This window comes from Centrocercus urophasianus, unplaced genomic scaffold (genome assembly GCF_019232065.1).
Source record: "Centrocercus urophasianus isolate 14NV4802_14NV808 unplaced genomic scaffold, USGS_Curo_1.0 seq_13, whole genome shotgun sequence".
NCBI classification, from domain to species: domain Eukaryota; kingdom Metazoa; phylum Chordata; class Aves; order Galliformes; family Phasianidae; genus Centrocercus; species Centrocercus urophasianus.
In genome coordinates, this window is record NW_024884475.1 from 36,382,294 (window position 1) to 36,405,430 (window position 23,137).

Consider the following 23,137-nt stretch of genomic DNA (forward strand, 5'->3'; position numbering starts at 1 on the left):
TTTTGTGTGTTGTGAAATACTCGTGTATTGATGCTAGATTCTGTGCTGTTTGTGTTTCTTGATTTTTGTATTTCATACAAATTTGGGAAGCTGTTATGTCAAGTTCCTGTATATCAGTAATAGTTGAATTTTTTGTTTCTTATTGTAAGATGATTATAAAACAAGATTTGACAGTGTTTTTTCCTTGCATGGCTTTTTTTTAACTAGCAAGTTTAATCTTCACTACAGACAACCTTACAGCAAAGTTGTTGTTTTCATGATACTAAAACTATTTTACATATTCTTGACAGTCTGTTAGTGTTTTATGTACTTCTGGACAGTTTTTGTTTATGGTTTTAGACCTTTGGGACATGACCGAGGTGTTTAATGCTATCAAGCTAGAAGTCTTAAATATGAACAATTAACTTCATTTTCTTTGTGTACTTGAGGCATTTTATTAATTGAATAGCAAACTAAAACTTCTCTGAAACTGTTTTTTCAAGGAGAGAAGTTCTTTTGTGAATGAGATCTGGTAATCTGTGTATGATAGCTGTATCCTTGAGGCATCACTTGATTACAACAGCTGGACTCAGTTGTTTTTTTTTTTAATTGAGACTGTTTGTTAATGAATTAGGAGTAAATGAGCAATGCATTCAGGTAGTAAATTGGTGCATATGCTGTTAACAGTTTTTCTCACCTACTTACATAGTTTCAAAAGCACTTGGAAAAGTGTGGCATATTTTGGAACTATTTCTGTTAAGAGAAAACAGGTCCTGATATATCTAAGCATATGTCCAAACTCCTGAGAGGCAAGATTGCTGTTGCTCCCCTTGGCATCAGGCTGAAGGGGCATTCCTGTCAGGCACATGCATGCAGAGCGTGTGGGTACACCCCCATAGCCAGTCCCAGAGCTTAAAGACCAGCAGGTGAGGGTACTCTTATGAAGGCAGCACCACTGCCCTGTGGTTAAGAGCTCAGCTGCTGCTCTCTCTGGCTCAGCACAACGGAGATTTCTGATTAGAACGTGTCTCTGTGCAAGGTGGAGTCCTCCAGCAACTGGGCTGAACCGTGTTTGCTCAGTAGCTGTCTGTTGTTTCTGAACCTGGAAATAAAAGCCTCGGAGGCTAGAGCCCTGGGCCAGTTTCTGGTATGGGCTGATGCATGCAGTCGAAGGCCAGGCCTCTACTTCCTAGCCCCTCTGAGATCTCACCTGTAGAGATACACGATCATACAGCTGACTCAGACTCCCATACTCCATAGCTCTTGACCCTAGAGCCGTGGTGGTGTTCTTATATCCAGAATTGCCCTTAGAGCCCCACTCGGAACCCTCTTGCTCCCAAGCCTCTTTGCCTACTCATCAGATTATTCTGTTTGTTTATTGCTGGTGATCATGGCGTTAGTTGCTCTCTGTGCACAGTGGCACTCTTGACTACATTAGCACTTAGAGCCCTGTACGTGTACATACAGACAGAAGAGAGGAATGTGTTAGCAAGGAATTTTATGGGATTGGACAAGACCAAACCAGGCAGGTGTGCTGACTAGCATGCTATTTAAATGACCAGTCCTTTATATCTCCTTATCTCTCAGTTTTGCACACTCATCTTCTCCAGGTCAGCTAAACACCTCTGCTTCTTCCTTCTAAGCATCCTGTTATTAAGTCCTGGGCAATCCTCAAATGCTCATGTCCTTCATCCCAGTAATGGGTCCCATCCCCTAGATCAGGTGTGTCCAACCCACAGCCCGCCGTCTGCCCTGTGCTGACATGGCAGTGGCTCTTCCCCACTGAGGCCTGGTCTGGCTCTGAGAACACTTCCCTCTCAGGTGTGTTATTAGTACTGTTTTGGTTGAAATTAGCACAAGGGTGGGGGAGCACAGCATGCTGTTAACTCAAGTTACGGCAAATAATTTAATGCATTTTAATATACTGGCTAAACACAGTCCTGTGAACAGTGAAGAATATGCATCCATGCTTTCCATTTTGGTAGAAGAATTTCAGAATAGGCTTCAAGGTGACTGAAAAAAATAGCTTTTTTTTTCCCTGTATATTTGCAACTCCATTTTCAGTTGATGTAAATGCATTACCTGCAAATTTTCAAATGTTGCAATTGAATGTTCAACTGCAAGATCATGTCTCTTTGCCAGATTTTTATAGGATCTGTCTTACCAGAGAAAAATATCCCATGTTTCGGTGTCCCATCTTATTCATGTTGTTGCTTTTTGACAGTACGTACATTTGTAAGCTAGTGTTTTCAAGGATGAAGTACAAGAAGAGTAAAATTTCATTTACAAATCACTAATGAAAGCTTTGATAAGTTACTAATAATTGCACCCACTTCTCTTGAATCAGGCATTTATGCAGCAGTTTCACAAAAAATGAGGACAAATTATCCCACTAGTGTTATGGTTTTAATTAAAAAAAAAAAAAAAAAAAGTTAGTTATATACATGAACTGCATTAAGTATTTTATATGAGGCTCAAGATAATTGCTCTTCATTCACTGTGACCCAGGCAAGCCAAAATGTCGGACACCCGTGGGTTGGAGAATGGATGAGCTTGAATGTGCAGCAAAGTGTTGCACCTAGGATAGAGCAATGCCAGACATGGGCTCACATGGGAGACAGGTGGCTGGAGCAGTTCAGCTGAGCGGGTGTGGGGATGCTGGTGCCACCATGAGCCAGCGGTGTGTCCTGGCAGCCAAGGAGACAGAGTTGTGACGTGCATTAAGCACAGCATAATCAGTTGAAAGAGGTGATTCCCCTGCAGTATTTAGTACTGACGTGGCCTCACCTTGAATATTATGTGCAGTTCTAGGTTCCATAATATTAAAAGGATGTTAAGGTCCCTGAAAGCATCTGGAGGATGGCAACAAAACTGAAAGCATGTCCGATGAGGAGAGGCTGAGGATACTGGGTTTGTCAGCTCTGGAGGAGGCTGTGAAGCAAGCTCACTGCTCTCTGCAGCTCTCTGAGGAGGGAAAATGGAGGGAGGTGCTGGGCTTTGCTCCTGGGTACCAATGGCAGGATGCACTGGCGAGGTTCAGACTGAACATTAGGAAACATTTCTTTATTTTGAGGGTCATCAAACTCAGGAACGAACTTCCCAGAGAGGTGTTAGTTGCCCCATACCTGTCAGCATTGAAATGTTTGAACAGTGCCTTCAGTGATAGGCTTTAAGTTTCTGCTTATCCCAAAAGAGGTCAGGAAGTTGGACTAGGTTATCTTTGTCGTCCTCTTCAACTGAACTAAACTATTGTGCTGTATATACTTTTTAGGAAATTTGCAGTCATGAAATATCGCAATAAAAGTAAGAATCTAGGAGGCCTCATGAGTACAAGCATTTGCAACACAGCTTTTCTTCTACAGCTACCTTAACCAGCTGTGTGTTTCAGCAATCTTTATAGTGAAGTAGATACTTCTCTGAAAATGTGACTTGAACGTGGAAATGCTAGATAGGGGTCAGGCCACTCAGAAAATGTAGTTTTGGAAATCCACAGCAGAGCATGGCTACTGTACAGAAATGATGTTACAGTCCCCAGAACTAACTCCAGTTACCAAAACTGCCATTTTCCAAGACTATAAGCAACCTTCACTTCTCAACTGCTGCCTGACTCCAAAGCAGTTTTTGTGCAGACAAAAAAACAATGAAAACTTGTTTATAGTTTCATGTTGTATGTGTTTCGTTCCTAAAATTGTTGATGATTCCATCTTCCTTAGGATTATGGGATAAGAATCTCTTCATGCTCCTTTTTTTGTTTGTTTCTGAAGTACTGGACTGTTAACTCCCTTGCACTTACTGTTTAGGGACTTAGAAGAGGTATTGGTTATTCCTTTTCTGGTGTCTGACTCTATGGGTTAATCCCAAAGTTGGTTCTACCAAATTGTTAAAGTTGAGGTTTCTCATGTAAAAGTAAATGATAAAGGAAACCCTATTTAGTAGCAGGCCTATACCCAGTAAGAACTGTACCTCTACCTTCTTTGTGATTGCTAGAGGCTAGGCATCTACACAGATAAACCTTCATAGTGTTGTACTGAAATGTGTTTGCCTGCCAATCCACACATTATGTGTGAAGCTGCTAGTTCAGGGAGCTGCTTCTTGCTGTAGATTAGAGGATTCAGATGCCACAGATTTAAGAGGTTTAGAAGTTTATTAAGTAACCCAATGAAAAATCTCAAGTTAGAGATAATCTACAAATATATCACTATCAATGAGTTACAATGATATCATAGTATGTTCTTACAACTGTAAAAGAATTCATTTTAAATCACTTAAACTTGTGTATTTGCTATTGAACTGTAACTTGGCTTCTGTTCTCTTTCTAATATTCAGGTTTCAGGCAAGCCTCACTTACTCCCCAGCTTCCCACACTAAGTTTTTTTTTGACACAAACATAATGGAGTGTCCAGCAGATGTTCAGGGTGTACTCTGGATTTGGCTGTGCTGGTTAGTATCGCTGCTAGCAGTCTCAGCCTTATTTGGATTAATTGCTGTGGTCACTTAGGTATAGGTGGCCTAGCAAGATTCTGCACACTGAAGTCTGTCTGCAGCTGGTAGTAAGCAGTAATCGGTCACTGCTGTTCAGATCATGCATTCCCAGATGCTTTTAACACTAGTCTCTTTTTTATGCCATCTTATAGGCTCAATGCTTACTATTGTTCCACTTTGATTTAAAGGAGATTATTTTAAATTTTTCTTTTTTTTTTTTTTTAGCTTGCTGCTTTTTATCCCATGAAAAGGAAAGCGTGTACAAAAATGTAGCATTCTGTAAATACTGACAAAGGAGAAATATATTTATAACAGTTATTTTCTGGTTTCTAATCTGGCTGTATTTAGGTCTTACTGTTGCTACAGGCTGTCACTTGGAAAGCAGCTGATTGAGAAGAGGGTGGGGCTGATCTCTTTGTGGCTAAGATGATTGACAGTATTTTGCTTTTCAGAGTCATCGTGGGTGGGAGCAAAGCACTTCACTGTGGGAAGAGAAGTGGAGCAACAGATACCGACACTGTGAGTATTTTCTCAGTTTTGGCAGAAAGCTAGCATTAGGCTTATTTTCTCTTCACAGCATTCAAGAAAACTGCTGTGTTTTCCATTGTTAGTCTGTTTTTAAGTATGACTTGAAATACTCTATACCACACCCACCAGCAAAACACATCAAAGACTAAATGATAAAATGATAACTGTTGAGTATGGCTTACTTTCATCAATTACAGTGTGCATCGCTAGCATTTAGTGGTGGTTGTGGGGTTATAAAAGATGCTCTACTTAGTTGTTTCCTTCTGCATAAATCTTAGAATGTCACGTGACTGACTCCATCTTCATTTGAAGCACATTTCCGAGGTTCCACAAAAAGATTTTTCTGAATACTTAATGCAGTATGTGTTTGCTTGGATTTAAACATTAATTATCAATTTTATGTCAGTCATTGCTGGAAAGAACTGGCTATGTAAGTGTTCTGGGATGTTGGTACTTAAGTTAATTGTATGTTTATTATTTCAACTGCTTAATTGTTTCAGTTGTCTCTGGAGATTTGTGAGAACCACGTATTTTTTCTTGCAGCATGGAGAAAAATAGTCCCACAGGAAAGTATATGAGACTGTGTAGCTAAGTAGGACAGGTGGTTTAGGATCACTTTGAGTATTTTTTGGAGGGGCAAGTAGTTTGGTACTCTTGCATTTGTTTTTCCATGACATATCCTCTGCTGTATGCCAGCATAATCTAGTATTTTATATCAATTTTCAGAAACTGGGAAGACTTAGATTAGCTGCAAGTGTCTTGTTTTGAGTATGGTACCTGAACACACTTGTATACTGGTAAATGTTGTTGGCTTTTTAATTATAAATAGTTTTTAAGCAGGTCAATGAGTCACCAGTGAAAGACAGTATCATTTAAAAAGGAAGACTCTAAACATGATTTTCATATGTTACTGAAATTTATTAAATGTCATCTAGAAGTGACTTTTAAAAATTCCTTCATTAAATACTTGTCACTTTACTGACAAAGTGAAAATCAATCAGTTTTCCAACATACATTTTGAGCCCGTAGGGCTTACAGAAAGGATCAAATATGATCTTAGAACAGACGTCTTATCACCCAGACTAAGAGCATACAGTGGTCCCAGAATGGACAGCATATTAGTTAGCCACGGGATAAAATATATAAATTATTTGTAATTAAATAATTAAATAAATAATATAGCAGTAAAAATAAAAATGATTAGTTGCTTATTTTTGCATAGATCTCAGAAAGTTGGTCAGTTGTTGGAGAAAATCAGGAAAATTTTTCTTGTCGTTAGCTTCACAGATCTTGCAGTCACCTTCTATGGGATTTAGATCCTGCAATACAGTAGATTTTGTTAATTGGTTATAGCTCTCTTGCCAGATAGTTTTAGAACCATGAATTTATGGCACAGCTTTCTGAACTACTACTTACGTAAATAATTGGTACCCTTCTAAAAACAGTGTAGGGTGACTTACATGATTGAGCATAGAAAACAAATCTCATACTTCTGAAAATGTTGACTTGAATAGTTAATGTGGCCCAACTGTTCTAAAGTCTTGGATTTTCATGCAAACAGATGTTGTCAAGTAGCTTGACATTACAGTATTGTTGTACAAAATGCTGTATTCTTAAGCAGCCATAACACAATGGCCTTAAGGCAAAAAAAAAAAAAAGACTGATTCTGATGTTCTTTTTCATTATTGCTGAAATACATTTGCTTCTAACTAACTGACCATAAAGATTACCTACCCTAAGTCTCTGGAGGTTCTTTTTGATACTTTGAAGAGCATTTTCAACTTCATTTTCAATTTCAGGCTCATCTTCAATTTCTTTCTCCAGAGTAACCATTTCTTCCAGGTAACACTGCAGAGTTTGCCGACTGCACTCCTAATACAGTAATCAAAGTCAACACATATATAAATACATAGAGATATATAGTATTTATATTAAATGTTTTTTGAAAAAGATTGAATTCTTTTTTTCTTAATTGCCCATTATTTTTTTCCTTGTTTCCCTTTGTACAATATCATTTTTTCCCACCAAGTCACATTATAAAATTCTACATGTGGGCTTAGTTCTTGTAGCTTTTGAAATGTAGATGATCTTTACAGGACATTTTAAATGATGGAATATGTCTTGAGAACATGAAACTGCTGTGTTAGCTCTTAAACTGAGCCTTATTTCCAGTTGTTGTCTGGAAATCCTGTCCTAAGAAAAGGATTACTAGTAAAGCCTCTATTTTACAGTGGCAATCTTCAATTAATGCACTTTGGTTCCTTTATGCAATGCCTATATCTGGTCCTATGGTTGAATGTCTTGGAATCACAGAATTGCTTGGGTTGGAGAGGTCCTTATAGACTATCTCCTTCTAACCCTTTGCCCTTGCCAGGGCTGCCTCCCGCTAGGTCATGCTGCCCAGGACAGCATCCTTCCTGACCTTGATGTGGGTACATCACTTTACACATCACTCTTACAAGCTCTTTCAGGCACTTGGTGATAATATGCTATTAAATCAGCCTTACAGGTCTACATTTGAGCACTGGAGCTCTGAGATAGTTACATCTTGATCTTGCCAGCATAGAAGAAAAATGACTCAGATAAGGAAGTGGTTGCAGAATCTGGTTTTAAATCTTTACTCAAACAAAATTTCTGTTAAGTGAGAATTCTGCTGGATTAAAAACTTAATTGGAAGCTCAAAGTAGTTAATTTGCATAAGTGTCTTAACTACTTCCCAGTAACAAACAAATTGATGCTCTTGTTAGCTGCTTGCACACTAAATTAGAAAATTTGTACAGATCAGTAACCTGTGTTACTGTTAATAGTGAATAGACTGTGATAATGGTGTGTTTAGAATGCTCCTGGACTCAGGTATGCAGTATTTTAGAAAAAAAAAAGAAACCACAAAGACGGTGTTGGCATGGAAATAAGTCTTACATATTTACTGAACATCATAAAATAAGAATTCATAGCTATATCTAGGATGAGTTGGTTAAGTTTTACTTCTGGAAAGAGCTAGTTAGAGCATAATTAAATTTCATTACTAATGGGGTATGAGAGATATGTTAAAAAGAACCAGCTACTGTTGCTGCATCTGATTTTGATAAAATAGGGGCATTTTCCTGTGGATATTGCTGTATTTAAAAAGTTTCTAACTCTTCATTCTCCGAATTGTTCTTATATTAGTGTTGATACAACAGTATTGCCTTCTACAAATATTATACAACGTATAATTGATTCACAGAACTCTTTTTTTGTGAATCGAAGGCAAAATAAATATGGAGGATTAGTTTAATGTTTTGTATTGCACAGACCAAGAAAGTAATATCTTTCTTCATTATTCATTATTCATTATCTTGTTAATGCTTAAGAATATAAGTCAAAGGCAGAAGTCTATTTTAGGAAACCTCACACTGAATTCAAACACCTCAGGTTTGCTTTCTATGTTGTCCCTTCTGATAAGTGAATTGTTTTGGTCTAAATCAATAATACATCATTTTAAAGTTGCCATATCTTAGAAGTCCTTTTGAAAACAGAAGGCTAAAACTCACCTGGATCTCATTTGGTGTGTAGAGCTCGAGATGAATCTCCTGTAGAGAAGAGGGAGAAAAAGTTAATTTTTGAGGACAAATGGCATGGAAAAAAATAAGTAGAAAACATGAGCAGAAAAGAACTAATACAGGAAAACCATCACTTACGTTTTTGCTCTTTTCCAGTATTCCTAAATCTTTTATTAATGTTGGAAGAATTTCCAATTTTTCTGATGATAGCGATGCTCCGTAAGCTGTAGTCATAAGCACTGCTACTGAAATGCAGCTGAAGATCAGTACTTTGCACATCATGTCAATGTCCTGATTATCTGTATGCTGGTATTCAAATTGTGATGTACAATACGAGGTGATAAGTTGTCATTAGACTGTTTAGTATTTATACTCTTCTCTCTGGGGGGAAAAAGATGGGGGCGTCATGTAAAGAAGGTTTTTATTACACATTTTTTCATATGCTTTACCTGTATGGCAAGAATCATTACTTTTGTTTTTCCTCCCTGATGACACTTTGGAATTTTTTGACTGCGAGAGGGATTTTACCTACATTCACTGGTGTAAGAGAAGCCCACACTCACTTTTGGCACTCACTCTCTCAGTGTGCTTTTTGCATGAAACACTTTTTCCCTCTTGGGCTGTCCCACTCCCCCATAGAATATGCCATACAGTATACTACTGACACACCAAATGTTCTAAAGATGTTTAAGTTAACCACTGTGTCTACTGGTATATGTTTGTCCTTCTACAAATCCTGTGGCATCATTTAAGCACAGAAGAAAGACATACTCTCACTTTACTAATTGTTGTTTAAACAACAGGAAGAAAGTTGGCTTCCTGTCTGAAGGTGGTTTTACCTGTCATCGTTTGCAAAGACAGTTAAAAGCAGCTTTAGGTGCATAGGTCAGTCTTTCATATGAAACTTTAAAATGTGTATGAAAAAAAATCCATCAGGGTTCTTTGTTTTGGGATGTTTAACCAAGTTTTCTGTTACCGTATGTCGTAATGCCGTTCATTTTTCCTTGTGCATACCTTTTTCTTCTCTCCAGCTTAAGATTATTTATAGATTTTCATACTGATAGCCAAACCGCTGCATTTTGTGGTGCACATTGCAGTACTGAAGTTGAGAGTCAACAGTCATTTCACCTTGGACTCTTGCTTAATATTGCTGCATTGTTTTTCTTTCCTGGTTCAAAGGTCTGTTTGCTCATAATCTTGGAAATCCTGTGAGCAGTGCTTAAAAATCACAGTTTTCTTCACTCTGTGCACGGTTCTGAGCCACACACTCCCCCTGCTGCCCAGAAATCTCTGTCAAAAATGCTTTTTCTGCTCGTTGCATTTTTCTTCTTAAGCCACATGGAATGAATTCAGTTTCTGTACACTGTTGTGGCTCTACATGTTGTAACATTCAGAAGTCTGGGCAGGTGACTGTTTCTTCATCCATTGCTATATCTGGAAACTAGATGTGGAAATCTGTTTTGTACGTTCTGACCATAGAATATATGTGTATGGGGTCAGGGAGAGAAAATTCTGTCCAACCTCAGGATATGCTTTTGCTTGGGTTAGGGCTAATCTATTGCTATACTTGTTTTTTATTAGAGTCTGTGTAACTGTCTGAAAACTGGTGTTAATCATCAGTGTGATCTCAGTACCTGGATAATTGAGTTTTCGTTTCCTAGTTTTGAAATAAGCACAAACATGTAATGTGTAAGGTCATACAGAAGTCTTAGTAGCTATTGTAGTTTACACTACGTAAGTATTATACAATACAACAAGTAGAGGTGCAGTTTGCAACCTTTCCTGGCACTGTGTCTTTTGTCTCACCTATTTATTCCTGATAGCAGTTAATTTCAGATGGGAGTTATGGCTGCAGAGGCGAGCTGCTGAGCTATAGGTGGTGAGGTTTTCCTCTCTAAGAGTGCTTGTACAGTTAGGTCATTTTATGCAAGGATTTGAGGTTTTTCGTTTAACGTATTTTGTACAAAGTGTTAAGAAATACCTCAATACTGTGGTGCAAGACACATTCTTATTGATAATGAAGTTGGAATTACTGCTCACTACTTTCAGTGCTATTTGGTCTTTGCTGTTCTGTAATATTATAGAGACTTCTCACCTGTTTGTAGAGTAATCCCTGGAAATTCACTTGGAAGCAGAGAATTTGAGATTCTGAGTCTGAAGACTCTATGAGGTAGTTTTTAGCATTGATTAGAAGTTGCTCCAGAATATTTGTGGATCTAGAGAGAAGAATGTTTATGTCTTTCTTGTTGCAGAGGATTTTTGTATACTTTTTGTAATACTTGTGCCTAATATAAAAGGCTCATTTTTTAATTCTGGAAACTAAACTAAATGAAATAATGATCCCACTGACTAAATCTCTGGTATGCATTATGCATGCCTTCAAAGTCTGGAAAAGTTTTTACATAGGATCTGATACTTCTCAGTTTTGGCTCTCATTCTTTTGTGTATCTCTAAACTGAAAGCTTGCTTTCTTTTTTGATTTTTTTTATTTTATTTTTTCCTTGCAAACTTGATGACAGGTGAATTTTGGAGAGAAGTTTTGGTTTCATTGAGGTATTAGACATTTTGTTCATCAAGATGCTTGTCTCCTTTCTCCATCACCACAGCAAAGTTGCATTCATCTGGAGTCATCGTGTACCACATGTTTGGTACATTTTAGTTGGTGTGCAGGAGTTTTTCAGACTCCTGCTTCAGTAGCATGCTTTCACAAGATTACTGTCAATGAGAGTCATAGGAACCCCAGTGAAGTTTTTATCTCTTGCAAAGGTGTTAATTATCAACTTGTGATCACAGACTGTTGTTGACTTAACTCTTCAAATGTTTTCCTGGCCCTTTAAATAGAATTTTGAATAGTTGAGATTATATTCATGTTTACAGATCTCATAGTTCTAAGCAATAACCACTAGAAGAATGCCTTTTTCATTAGGGAAATTCATGTAAACGTGTTGAAGTAAAGGTTTGAATAAAGAATTGAGTGGTTCATTTGATTTTAAACCCTCAAAATAGCACCTTCTTTCCTTCTACAGCCTTTTGTCAGTTTTTCTCCTCAGTCAAGCCACAGTAGAGCTTCATGATCTGGCCTCCATTTAAGAAATAGAGAACTAATTCTATAAAAAGAGTTCGGTTGATAACAAAAGTACAGAAGCTTAAAAAAATAAAAGAACTGAAGCGTATTTTAGTACACCACATAGAATGGAGCACTTCCTTCCAAAGTCCCTGTGAACCTAACACTCAAAATCTCCAAGCTATTAGATAGGTGGCTGCTGTATTTTCTGTTGAGCAAGAACAACTGTAACAGTATCAGTTACAACTAATAATCTGTGTCCTAGTTGCAGCACGTTTTTAGTACTAGAACAATTTTCAGATAAATACAAGGGATTACATAAAATACAGGGGAGAGTTGCTGGCTGTATTTATAAGGAAATATAAGAAAAGACAGGAGAGACCATGAAACGATTTTCTTGTATTTCTTGATTCTTATAGGATTACAGTTTTCTGATTCACCAGTGCATGTGATGACATTTTCACTGGGACATAAGGGATGAAGGAAAGTATCTTTTGGATGGCTTGTAGAACAGGAACAAATTAAGCAATGAGTGAAATAGGAAGTCAGAAGTTGCCGTGTTGGATTAGAACAGTGGTTTTAGCTAGATTAATATTGTTCCTGACAAGGGCAAGTACCCACTGTATCAGGTGCAAAGAACACCCAAAGTAAATAATTCTTCAAGGAAAAAATGAAATAATGTTTCCTGCAAGAACGTCAATAACAGCAAGAAAGCTTTTGGCTTTACAAATTTAAAAGATCTGAAAATAATTGACAGTTGGGAATGTTTCCTCAAAACCTGTTTTGAAGTCATTTTTCATTGAAATGATCAACATCAGGATGGACCAGAAGCAGTTCCAATAGTTATAAACTAGCTTTTCCTTAAAGAAAGTAAATTACCAGATTTATTGTTGGTAGCAGTATGTTCTGAACATCCATTTCTATTGGTATATGACATGTGGACGAAGATGATGGAAATTGAGGATCTCCAGTGATTAGGAAAAGGCAAAAGCAACAACCAAAACAAAAGATTATGAGCTAGAGTGGTCAGTGTCACCACAGTCCCTGGGCTGATAGGAAATATGTGAAGCTGAATAGGAGTCTTGCACCTGGAACAGAATAGCATCATGCAACTGGCTGGGGACTGACTGGTTAGGGAGCTGTTTTGCCATTAGCAAGGTGGGAATTCCTGTGGATGAGTTGAAGAAGTCAGCACTGTGTTTGTATCGTTTCTAGAGTTGCTGTGTAGGGTTTCCCTTCTCAGAGATGCTCAAAAGCCATCAGGTTCTGGGTGACACTGCTTGAGCCAGTTGGCCTCCAGTAATCTCTCCGAACTTCAGCCATTCTGTGATGAAGATTAATGGCATAGCGGGCTGCATTAAAGAGCTTAGTCAGGAAATGGAGGGAAGTGGCTGTCCCATGCTCCATGCTGTTCTCCTGTGGCTACATCTCAGGTCATGTGTTCGGGGCACCTAGAACAGAAGAGACACTGATAAACTGAACAAAGTCTAATGGCTCAGAGATACCACTATGATGGATAAGAACCCATAATGTCTGGGGGGCGGTTGAGGGAATTGAAGTTTCTGAGATTGAACAGAAATTCATATTCTCAGTCTCTAAAAGGAGATCATAGAGAGCATGGAGTGGGGCTCTTCTTGGGGACATGCTACAAAAGGACAGAAAGAACAATCTCAGGTTGCAGGTAGAGGAATTCTGAACTCACAGTCGAAAAATACTCAAAAAGAGTGTGTTTGCGCAGGAATTATGTGGTTATCTAGGTGGTAATTTAGATGGTTATCTGTGGGGGTTGTGTGATCACGGTATCATCATAGAATCATATAATTGTTTGAATTGGAAAGGGCTATTAAAAGTTATCCAGGCCAACTCTCTTTCAGTGAGCAGGGCACGTTCAGCTAGATGAGGGTGCTCAGAGCCCCATCCAGCCTGACCTTAAATGTCTCCAGGTATAGGACATCCATGACATATCTGGGCGACCTGTGCCAGTCCTCATCACCCTTGCTGTAAAATACTTGTTCCTTATGTTCAATATAAATCTCCTCTCTTTTAGTTTGAAACCATTTCATACTGTCCTGCATCACAGCAGCTCCTGCTGAATGGTCTGTCCCTTTCTTTATTATAAGCTTCCTTTAGATACTGAAAAGCAACTCTCGTATCTCCCTGAGGACTTTTCTTCTGCAGGCTGAATAGCCCCAGCTCTCTCAGCCTGTCCTTGTAGGGGAAGTAGAATCATAGAGTCATAGAATCACCAACTTTGGAAAAGACCTCCAGGCTCATCCAGTCCAACTGTCCATCTACCATCGATATTTCCCCACTAAATTATGTCTCTTAGTGTCATATCTGAATGTTTATTGAACACCTCCAGCAATGGTGACTCAACCAGCTCTCTGGGCAGCCCATTCCAGTGCCTGACCACTCTTTCAGAGAAATTTTTTCTAATGCCCAACCTGAACCTCGTCTGGTGCAACATGAGGCTCTTCTCTCTAGTCATATCACTGGTTACACAGGAGAAGCGGCCAGCCCCCTTCTTGCCACAACCTCCTTTCAGACAGTTGTGGAGAGCTTTCCATTCATCTGTTCCATTTAAAACTTCAAGCTGTTAAAAAGTATGGTCTTACACAACTTCAGGAGAAGGCTTTACTCTGCCACAATTTCCTAAGCTTCTGGCAGGTACCCTGACACATAATACCATTTATCAAGTCTCTGGAAGTCTTGGCCTCTTTGTCATACGGATCTCTTGTCATGTGGTTACTGGAGAGGCATTTAGGCTCTTCTTTTGGCTTTTATAGATTAACAGTTGATGGTGCTTACTAATGATCTCACTAATAGGTTTTCCATGTATGCAGAACAGCCAATAGATCTTTATGTCAGCAGATATGCAAAAATATCTATGGCAAAGATGCTCACAGGTGTTGAAGTTGCTACAGAACTTTTTTAGATCAAGACTGTGAAATAACTAAGAAGTCAAGCAAAAGAAAAGGGTAAATGTTGCCCATTCTTAACTTTTCACATTTAACTGTTGGCCGTAGTAAATATAATGCAGTTAGGGCATTGCAATAAGAAGAGTGGCAGGAAAAAAAAATCTTTCAGAAAGTAAACTTAGCAAGGTTATGAACTTCAGAGCTGGTGTTTCCATTCTAAGGTACAATTTGGGGTGACTGCAAGTCAGAAAATGGATTACTGTGATAGCTATAGTCTAATATAGTCTGGTAAGTTGATTAACAAAGGGTAAAGGTTGGAACTGCACCTAATGCAGGTTAAGATGGTGTGCTGTATTTGCAGATAAAATTGTTTAATTTTTGCAAGACTTCTTTGTGAAGTTAAATGGATTCTTTCTGTGTATGTATAATCTATGCTCGGTAATGTATATTCACAAGAATGATCAGTTCTGTGTGTTTTCTCCTCTTGGAGCCAAATGGATTTTTGTAAGAACAGTCTTTACAGTGAACATTGCCACAAGCAAAAGCTTAAGTCACCTATTTCCTTTCAGTTGAATGTGCCCCATACCTTCTGAAAGTCTTCCCAGTACACCCACAAAACAATACAAGTGTTAACCTCTACTAGTTTTGTTTCACACTTCTTTTTAAGTGAAAATCTACAGAGACTGATACGAACGCACTGCTGATTAGACAGTTCTGTGAATTTGGCTCACTGATTTTTTTGGCATATGTATGAAAAACTGAATAGGCCCTTCAAGTTCTTGTTCTTTGCAATTTTCAGATGGATAGTGTGTTCTGGATGTATACCAGTTCTCTATTTGAGACAAAGGAAAGCCAAACGTGAGGTGTATGAAGAAACGAAATCAAATTGGAGCAATGTTGTTGAATGGTGTCACTGTGTGTTAACTGTTAATGGTGCAGTGTGATAGGAAGGAGCTACAGAGTGAAAGTGTCACTTTGTGAAGATTTTTTCTAAAGTTATTCCATAGTTACTCGCTGTGATGTAAACCAGCTCTTAAATTCCAAGGTGATGTTATAGGTACTATGTACCTTTAGGAGTAAGCACCGTTTGGCAACCAATGCAATAGCCTTGGTGGACTTAAGGAGAGTTTTTATGGTGGCTGCAAAGAAACTGGAATTTGTCAAACACGGTAGGGTAGCTCATTGGTACAATACTTGTTTTCTGTGTGGATTGGAGAAGGTCACTTAAGAGGTAAGGACACTGCTTGTCTGGCCAGTCTGTTCCAGTGCTCCGTCACCAATACAGTACAGAGGTACTGCCTGATGTTTAGATGGTGTTCCAGTTCATGTCTATTGCTTCTTGTTCTGTCACCGAGCACCACTGAAAAGAACCTCAGGAATATGGAACTATGTGGTTACTTGCTTCTGCTTTACTTCTAAACTGTAAAATGTGCAAGCCCAGAGTGCTCCGTACATTCCTTGTTTCTTCCTCCTTTTTTTGTTTGCTTGTTTTGGTGGTTTTTGGAGTTGGGTTTTTTTTTGTTTTTTTTTTTAATGTAGTGCAGTAGCAGCTGAAGTTATGGTATTTGCTGAGGAAGAAATTTATTTACTGAAGCTTTTGCTATTCAGCATTTCAAAGAAGTGCTGGCCAGTGTTGTCTTTTTCTGCCAGTGCATTAAAAATTAATTAATCAGAGGAATGAATTGATGAAATAGTGATCAATATCAAATGTGTCTTAAGCCCCTAACAGAGTTCAAGTCTTCCTAAGAAAAATTAATGCGTCCCATACTTGGAGGCATACCAGACCAGGCTGAGTGGGGCCCTGGCCATCCTGATCTGGTGGGCGGCAACCTTGCCCATGGCATGTGGATGGAACTGGGTGGGCTATAAGGTCCTTTTCAGCCTAAGCTGTTCTGTAATCTTCCCTGCTATTAATGATGCCCAGGTCAGGGAAACAAGGTGGCTGATCAAATATGGGGGGTGTGGATCCAGTTTCATTTAGCAGAGATGGTGTTTAAAATTCTACCTTGCTAGTACGTCCGTTTTGTCCAAAACACAGCAGATGAGGTTTGTGATAGTTCTTTAATCTCATCATAGGTAAATCCACTTATCAACTTTGAAAAAGAAATGAAATTTGCTTCAGTCTTCTGAGGGGAAGTTTTAAGGAATATTTAAGACAAATTTCCATACTACCTGCCTGGCATGACTTGAATTTGAACATAAAAACAGGAGGAAAAAATGTTACTAGGAAAATCCACAGTGGGTTTCAGTGGCTGATTCAGAGCTAAGGAATATTCTTGGTTCTTTCCCTTCCACTCATGTTGAAAATTCATTCATTACTAATAGATGCAGCAGAGCTAGTTTTTGTCCTAAAATCTAAAATGGTTTGTTACTATTATTTTCTTCCTCTGGACCACTGTTTTTATGAGATTTTTAGCATTTAATCCTGTTGAGGCACAGTAATTCAGTATATGATTTGCAGTGTCACAAGTGTTTTATTTCTTTACAGAAAAATCAGCAGATCAGTTGATTTGGTATAAAGTCATCAGGACAATGATCAGAGCAAAATTTTTGCACTGCTCAAGGCCTCAGTAATTAGTAAAAGTGTTAGCACTGAGCCTTTTTTAGGTAACACCATTAACACTTATAATTGCAATATCAAACAGTGTATGTTCAGGGAGTGTTTGGTTTGTTGTTGAGTTTGTTTGTTGTTCTATAAGCACACTGATGAGCTTTTCAAAATGAACATCTTTTTATAATGAGATGATATGGAAGTTGAAATTTCATCCAGCTGTTTTTGGAGAGCTGGCAGAAGGTAATTTTTTCTTAGCTGTTCTTTGTATGACTTGTATTCTGGAGTACTTCTCATATGTTGACTGAAAGGGACCACCACATTATGCATTTCTGATATGATGCAAATTATACCTTCCTCATTAAGATTCCTTTGAATTAACTAGTGTTAAATCATCTTTGTTCGGTCATTCTCAATGTCACGTGACTGCTTGTATCATACTAGTGCTGAGAGTTGGAAAAGGTAACCCCAAATCTTGATAAATCAAACACCAGATAAAATGAATATCATTATTTATGTGATCATAAATGTGATCATTTTGGCAACAAAAAGATGGGAGGTGGTGTTTTCTAATTTTACCAAACCATCATAATTTCTGTTTGTCACCTTATTTCAGCAGTTTCGTTTCACTGTGGTCATTTCTAGCTGTAGAGGTACTTATGCATTTATGGTCATTTCTTTTGATCCTTCTTCCTTGGATGCCTTTTTGATGTGGAATAAATGTCTTATTTATCTTAAGACTACTGAAAGGTCTGCCAAAGTTATTTACAATTACTTTAACTTTTTTAGTATGATTTCCAATGTGCTCTGAGGTTAGGAGTAATCATTTTAGTCTTTTCGTAAAGCCCTTAAGGTAGCAGCAACTTGGGCACAGGGGTGCTTTTGGAAACAGCCTCCATGCTGGATTTGATTTGTTATCTATTTGGACAGTTGTTAACATGCTGTTGCAGGGTATTTGCTGCCATGTCATTAGAAAAGTTGATAGATTCACACAGGAGATTTCCACAGCTGCGTGGAGGTCATTCCCTATTCCTTTTCTGGAAGGAAATAGTGTGTGTTTTCCTATGATTTTTTTTTTCCTTCCTTTGTTCACAAGTTTAGTGCTTTTGCAGCTTCTCTATGACCTAGCTTTCCTTGTTTCCTGGGCTGAGAAAGCCTTTTGCTAAGAAGGGATAGTGAAAGGGATCTGTGTCACTTTTACCTGAGTACTAATAAAATGCAGCAAAGCAAAGGTGCAGGAGCAGGTGTTTGTGGGAAATAAGGTTATCATATCTAAAATCTAGAGCAGAGACCGATGTGAAGTAGTTGAGTTAAGTTAGCTCTGTGTAGTGTTATTTGAACCTTTGTGCAAACAAAGGGGAGAGTTTTGGCGCTGAGCTGGAACGTAAGGCTAGGATGTATCCTCATAGTTACACAAGGCTTAAAGATGACTACTACCAAGCAATTCATCAGTGCAGGACAGTAGTATCTAGGATATGTTTTGCAGCTACTTCTGGGGAAAGTAGAAATTATGTAAAAAAATGACAGCTACCTCAGTAGAAAGTTATACAGAGATTGTACATCATATATTAAGTCCTGTGGTAATTTTAAAAGAATGCATGCCTCTAGACCTGCATGTGTGCCCTAGCCACATCATGACCTCAAACCACGCAAGACATTTATGTGCGTCACTTTTCCTCCTGTACCTTGGTTTTCTCAGAAAGGAAATGTAGTTGCGTGGGCTGGAAAGGAGATGCTGCGCATTCTAGCTAGGTTGTGATCTGGATGATTAGTATAGCTACCATATCAGCTCCCAGCCATCACTTGGTCTAAATGCCGAAGTCAGAATCTATACTCTTAATTCTTTAATGCCTAAAGAACATCATGAAGTGCCTTGAAAAATTGGTAGATCTTGGTAAAGCAAGTTTTTTTCCAAGACTTGTGTTGAAATGGGAAGAGTAATTCTCTGGAGAACTAAGCCATTTTGGAGTCTGGGAATATTAAATTTCAAACCAGTAGAGAGTACTTTCTTGACAAAATGGTACGAGGGACAAGAAACATGCAGACCCAGAATACACTTACTGTTTAAATGCATGCACTATTACGTTGGTTTTCTTATGTTAAAATAATATTCAGGTATGACAAATGAAATCCAAATCCATTTTATTAAGTTTATAAACCCTAAAGGAGAGAATGTGCTCTTTTATTACATCGGAATACACTCTTAAGTAATCCCTAGAAAAACTGTGTTCAGTCGGGTTTGGGTGGTAATTGTGTCACCTCGGAAGTTTGCTGGGCTTTGACAAGGATGTCTTTAAATTTCTGTGGCTATGGAAGCAGTTTTTGTAGAGACAAGACTGAACAGCACAGTAGCAGAAGGACTGTGATTTCCACAAGAAAAGTTGCACCCTTGAAAGCTACAGAAGGAATTTGATCAAAGCAGGCTACGATATCCAAATACCAAAAAGTCATTTGCTCCATAAGTTCAGTACATCTGTATGTGAGCATTCACGTTTGCAGATCAGTAATAAAAATTTCAGGAAACTGAAACTTTGAACATGTCGTTAGAGGTTTCTGAAAGGACCACAGTGATCTGATTAGGCTTTATTCTAGTCTCACTTTATTTTTGTAATCTTGATAGAATATGAGAAATCTATTAACCACAAAGAGTTGAAATTGCACACAGGTTTTGCAACAGTCTAGACTTATTCTGAATGATTTCTCTCTTCAATAGCTAAATACGAAAGTCAATAGAGTGTATTGTGGAAGGCAAAGATAAATTTTAGTGCGGAGTTCTCACTTGCTTTCTGGAATTTCTTATTGACAGATTTGGCAGTGGAATCAAAAGAGATGGAGAAATTTGGTTGGGTATTGGTCTTCCCACATTATTCAAATTACTGTACTTTTTACTTTCCATATCTTGCTGAGGGAAAGATTGACAGTGATTTGTTGGTGTCAAATGCATCATAGCAACTTCAGTCATATATTCCATAACCAAATACTTGAGAGAGTAAGCATTGTGCTCTCTCGCCCCATTCAGACCCAAGTAAGTGTTCTCTTAGTACACAGGCTTTCATATAAGTGAGTAGGAGCAGAGAGTGCCTTGAACATGTCATTTTGTACCTGTTGAGTTTTAAAACTTTTAAGAAAAATGTCTTTTAAATTTGCTGTAAAGTGTTAGTAGTATACAACACCCATTATAGCCTGGCATCCATGAAGTAGAGTGAGGAACAGTGAATGTTTGATCAGTTAAGTTCTGTTTTTAACTACAGAGAGTACGTGTCACTATCAGTATGAAGATGATTAGAGCTTACTAAACTGTAATTACCTTATCATGGTTTTCTCTGTGGCATGAGCTGACATCCCGATGGAATGGACCTGACGTTTATATCCAGATGTTAGGGTGATGCTTCCTGAAAGGTGACATTGCAGCAGATGTAAACCTGAGACAGGAGAGTAGCGTGGGGGAAAAACAGTAAGCTGATATTGTAAATATACCTTTCACCTGTACAAAAATGGTAAAACAGAAGGCTGTGATCTGATGCAAAAAATTAATACTGAATATAGAAGTAGGATGCACTTCTTTCAGACACTTCAGGATTTCACATAGAATAATTACACAGGTACAGAGTGCTTGAAACGGGTACCATATTTGTCTGTTCATTGCCTTTGTTTAAGTCTGAGGCTGTAGGAAAAAAACATGTATGTCATGTCGTTAGACTCTTGGAAGATGTTTGCTATTATTTTAATGACAAATCTCTGTAGTACTTTTTGTTGTACATAGTTCTTCAAAAGTTTTTTTTCAATCTTTTCAATGTTATCTCTGTGGAGATTTGAAAAAGAGCTATTGACTTTTATGATTTGTCCTAATACTGCACCTACTTTCTTCCGTTTTTGTAAATCTTATGCCAAATTTCTTACTTCAGTAGCTGCCAAAAGCATTAGAAGTGACTGTCATGTTAGAGCAATTGTGATTCTGCTTCATGTGGACGATGACTTAACAAATGTGACTCAACTTCTCTAGAAAATACTGTGTAACAGAGAGCTGTATGGTCTCCACTGTGTGTTTTTTGAAATGCTGTGACGTGTTTACAAAAGGTCGCAGAATCATAGAATATCCTGAGTACAAAGTGTCCAGATAGAATTGTAGACTATTCTGAGTTGGAAGGGACTCAATCTAATCATAGATCGTGGTAGTTGATTAGTATGTTTTGCATTTTTTTCCCAAATGAAAAATAGCATTTCTTTGAAAATACCAGTTGAGGCTTCAACCTTTCAAAATTTATGACAAGTCTACTTACTGTCTTCCCTCTTTTTAAACTGAAATTTCAACTGAGCTGCTAGTTTCATTGAGAAAACCTATTATTTTGGTAAATTCAAGTTGATGCCATATGAGATAACAGTAATAGCATTTAAATAGAAATAGCATTTAAAAGAAAATTTGAATCAAATTTCAGGTAGAGATTCCTTGAATCTTTCAGTACTTAAAATTTCATACATTTGCTTGTGAAATGAAACACTGTTGCAGATCTCCCTTGGTCTTGACAGACTGAAAGAGGTGCAGCTGTCTAGCCTGGAGAAGAGAAGGTTCTGAGGTGACCTGATTAGTTTTAATATCTATAGGGGAGTTAATGGAAAGAAGGGCACAGACTCTTCAGCAGGGTCTATGATGATAGAACAAGGGGAAATGGCTTCAGGCTTAGAGGGTAAATTTAGATTGGGTGTAATGAAAAAGTCTTTTACAGGAAGGTGGTGAGGCACTGGAACATGTTGCCCAGAGATGTGGTTGACGCCTCATCCCTGAAGACTTTCAAGGCGATGCTGGATAAGGCCCTGGGCAACCTGATTTAGCTGTGTGTCACTTTTAATTGCAGGGCAGTTGGACTGGATGATCTTTAAAGGTCCCTTCTAACTCTAAGGATTCTGTGATTCTATGATTCTATTTAATGACCAATTTCATAAGATTCATTTAGAGTATGGTGTGCAGTATGCAAGTGAGATGTTTTAAGAAGACAGTGGACATAGGTTTGTTTCATCATAGAGGCTACATTTTCTGAAGATACAATCGACACTTGATTCATAGTAAGCACCATAACATGTAGAGACTAGGTTTTCCCTGCAGCTATGTTCCTGCACTATTTGAAATAATAATAATAATAACAATTCTTACGATACTCTCCTTCATGTTGCTTATACTTTACAACTTAAGTCATGGTGGCATGTAGGGATCACAGTGAGGACCCTGTGTTCAAGGACTTTTATGAGGTGAGGTGGTTCTTGTGGCTTCACAACCAAATGTGAGGCAAGAAAAAAGTGAATGAGGGAAGGACCAGGGGCTGATTCAAGTAATGAAGGTAGCTCTAGTACACTGAAGGATGTTGTGGTTTGTTTTATTGTTTGGCTGGTTGCTTTTCATTCTTGCTTGAGTTAAACACAAAGAAAACGGTCTAAAATACTGTTTTGTTTAGAATGCTTATTTCAAATACTGTATTGTCTTTCCATGCTAAAAATGGATCTGCAGGTACCTCACAAACCTAATGTGGCAAGTCTGAAGTTGAGATACAGTGCAAGAAGAATAACCAGTGTGACCCCTCGTTTTCTACCTTTTTAATTAAAATGTTTGTCAGAATAAATGCAGAATACCATTTGTGGTTTAGGTCATATTTTCATTATTAACAAAAGCAATTCATATATAGAACACAGGGGTTTCCCCTGTAGTGTATGGTATATCCCTGCTTGTGGTAATTCAGGGTTTTTCCTCTCGTGCCTGTTCAGTTAGGCATGTAGTCTAACACTTCTCCTAGATGACTATACAGTAATTTCTTCCTTTCTGTCCAATCCTGACAGGTTTTTGTAGGATTGCCTGGTGAGGTGAAATGTGATTTTAAGCAGGGATGTGGTTTAGAAACTCCCATGTTGTCATTCTCTCAATTAGATTGCCTTCCCTGTTACCTGGGGAAGTTGTTGAGCCCTTCTTCAATTTTCCTCATGAATAAATGAAAATGAAATTTCACCACTACGTTTTGTGAGAACTTTATGCCTCCTTCTGAATAATCCAGTCCTAGTTCAGATCTCATAGGAACAAAGAAGTACT

General features: G+C 38.1%; 2 protein-coding genes across 2 annotated transcripts in view; one reads left to right on the forward strand and one right to left on the reverse strand.

Moving 5' to 3' along the window:
- Nucleotides 1-23,137, forward strand: part of ADAD1 (adenosine deaminase domain containing 1) — a 98,028-nt gene that overhangs the window by 10,223 nt on the left and 64,668 nt on the right. Inside the window, exon 12 of the mRNA XM_042812453.1 lies at nt 4,914-4,980. The gene's annotated coding sequence lies outside the window, so the exon portion shown is untranslated. The remainder of the gene's footprint in view (nt 1-4,913; nt 4,981-23,137) is intronic.
- LOC122157031 (interleukin-15-like) lies at nt 6,198-8,813 on the reverse strand. Its single transcript, XM_042812397.1, has 4 exons — nt 8,670-8,813; nt 8,523-8,561; nt 6,724-6,861; nt 6,198-6,308 (listed from the first exon to the last, which is right to left on the reverse strand). Exons 1-4 carry the CDS (start codon nt 8,811-8,813, stop codon nt 6,198-6,200), a joined length of 432 nt encoding a protein of 143 aa, XP_042668331.1.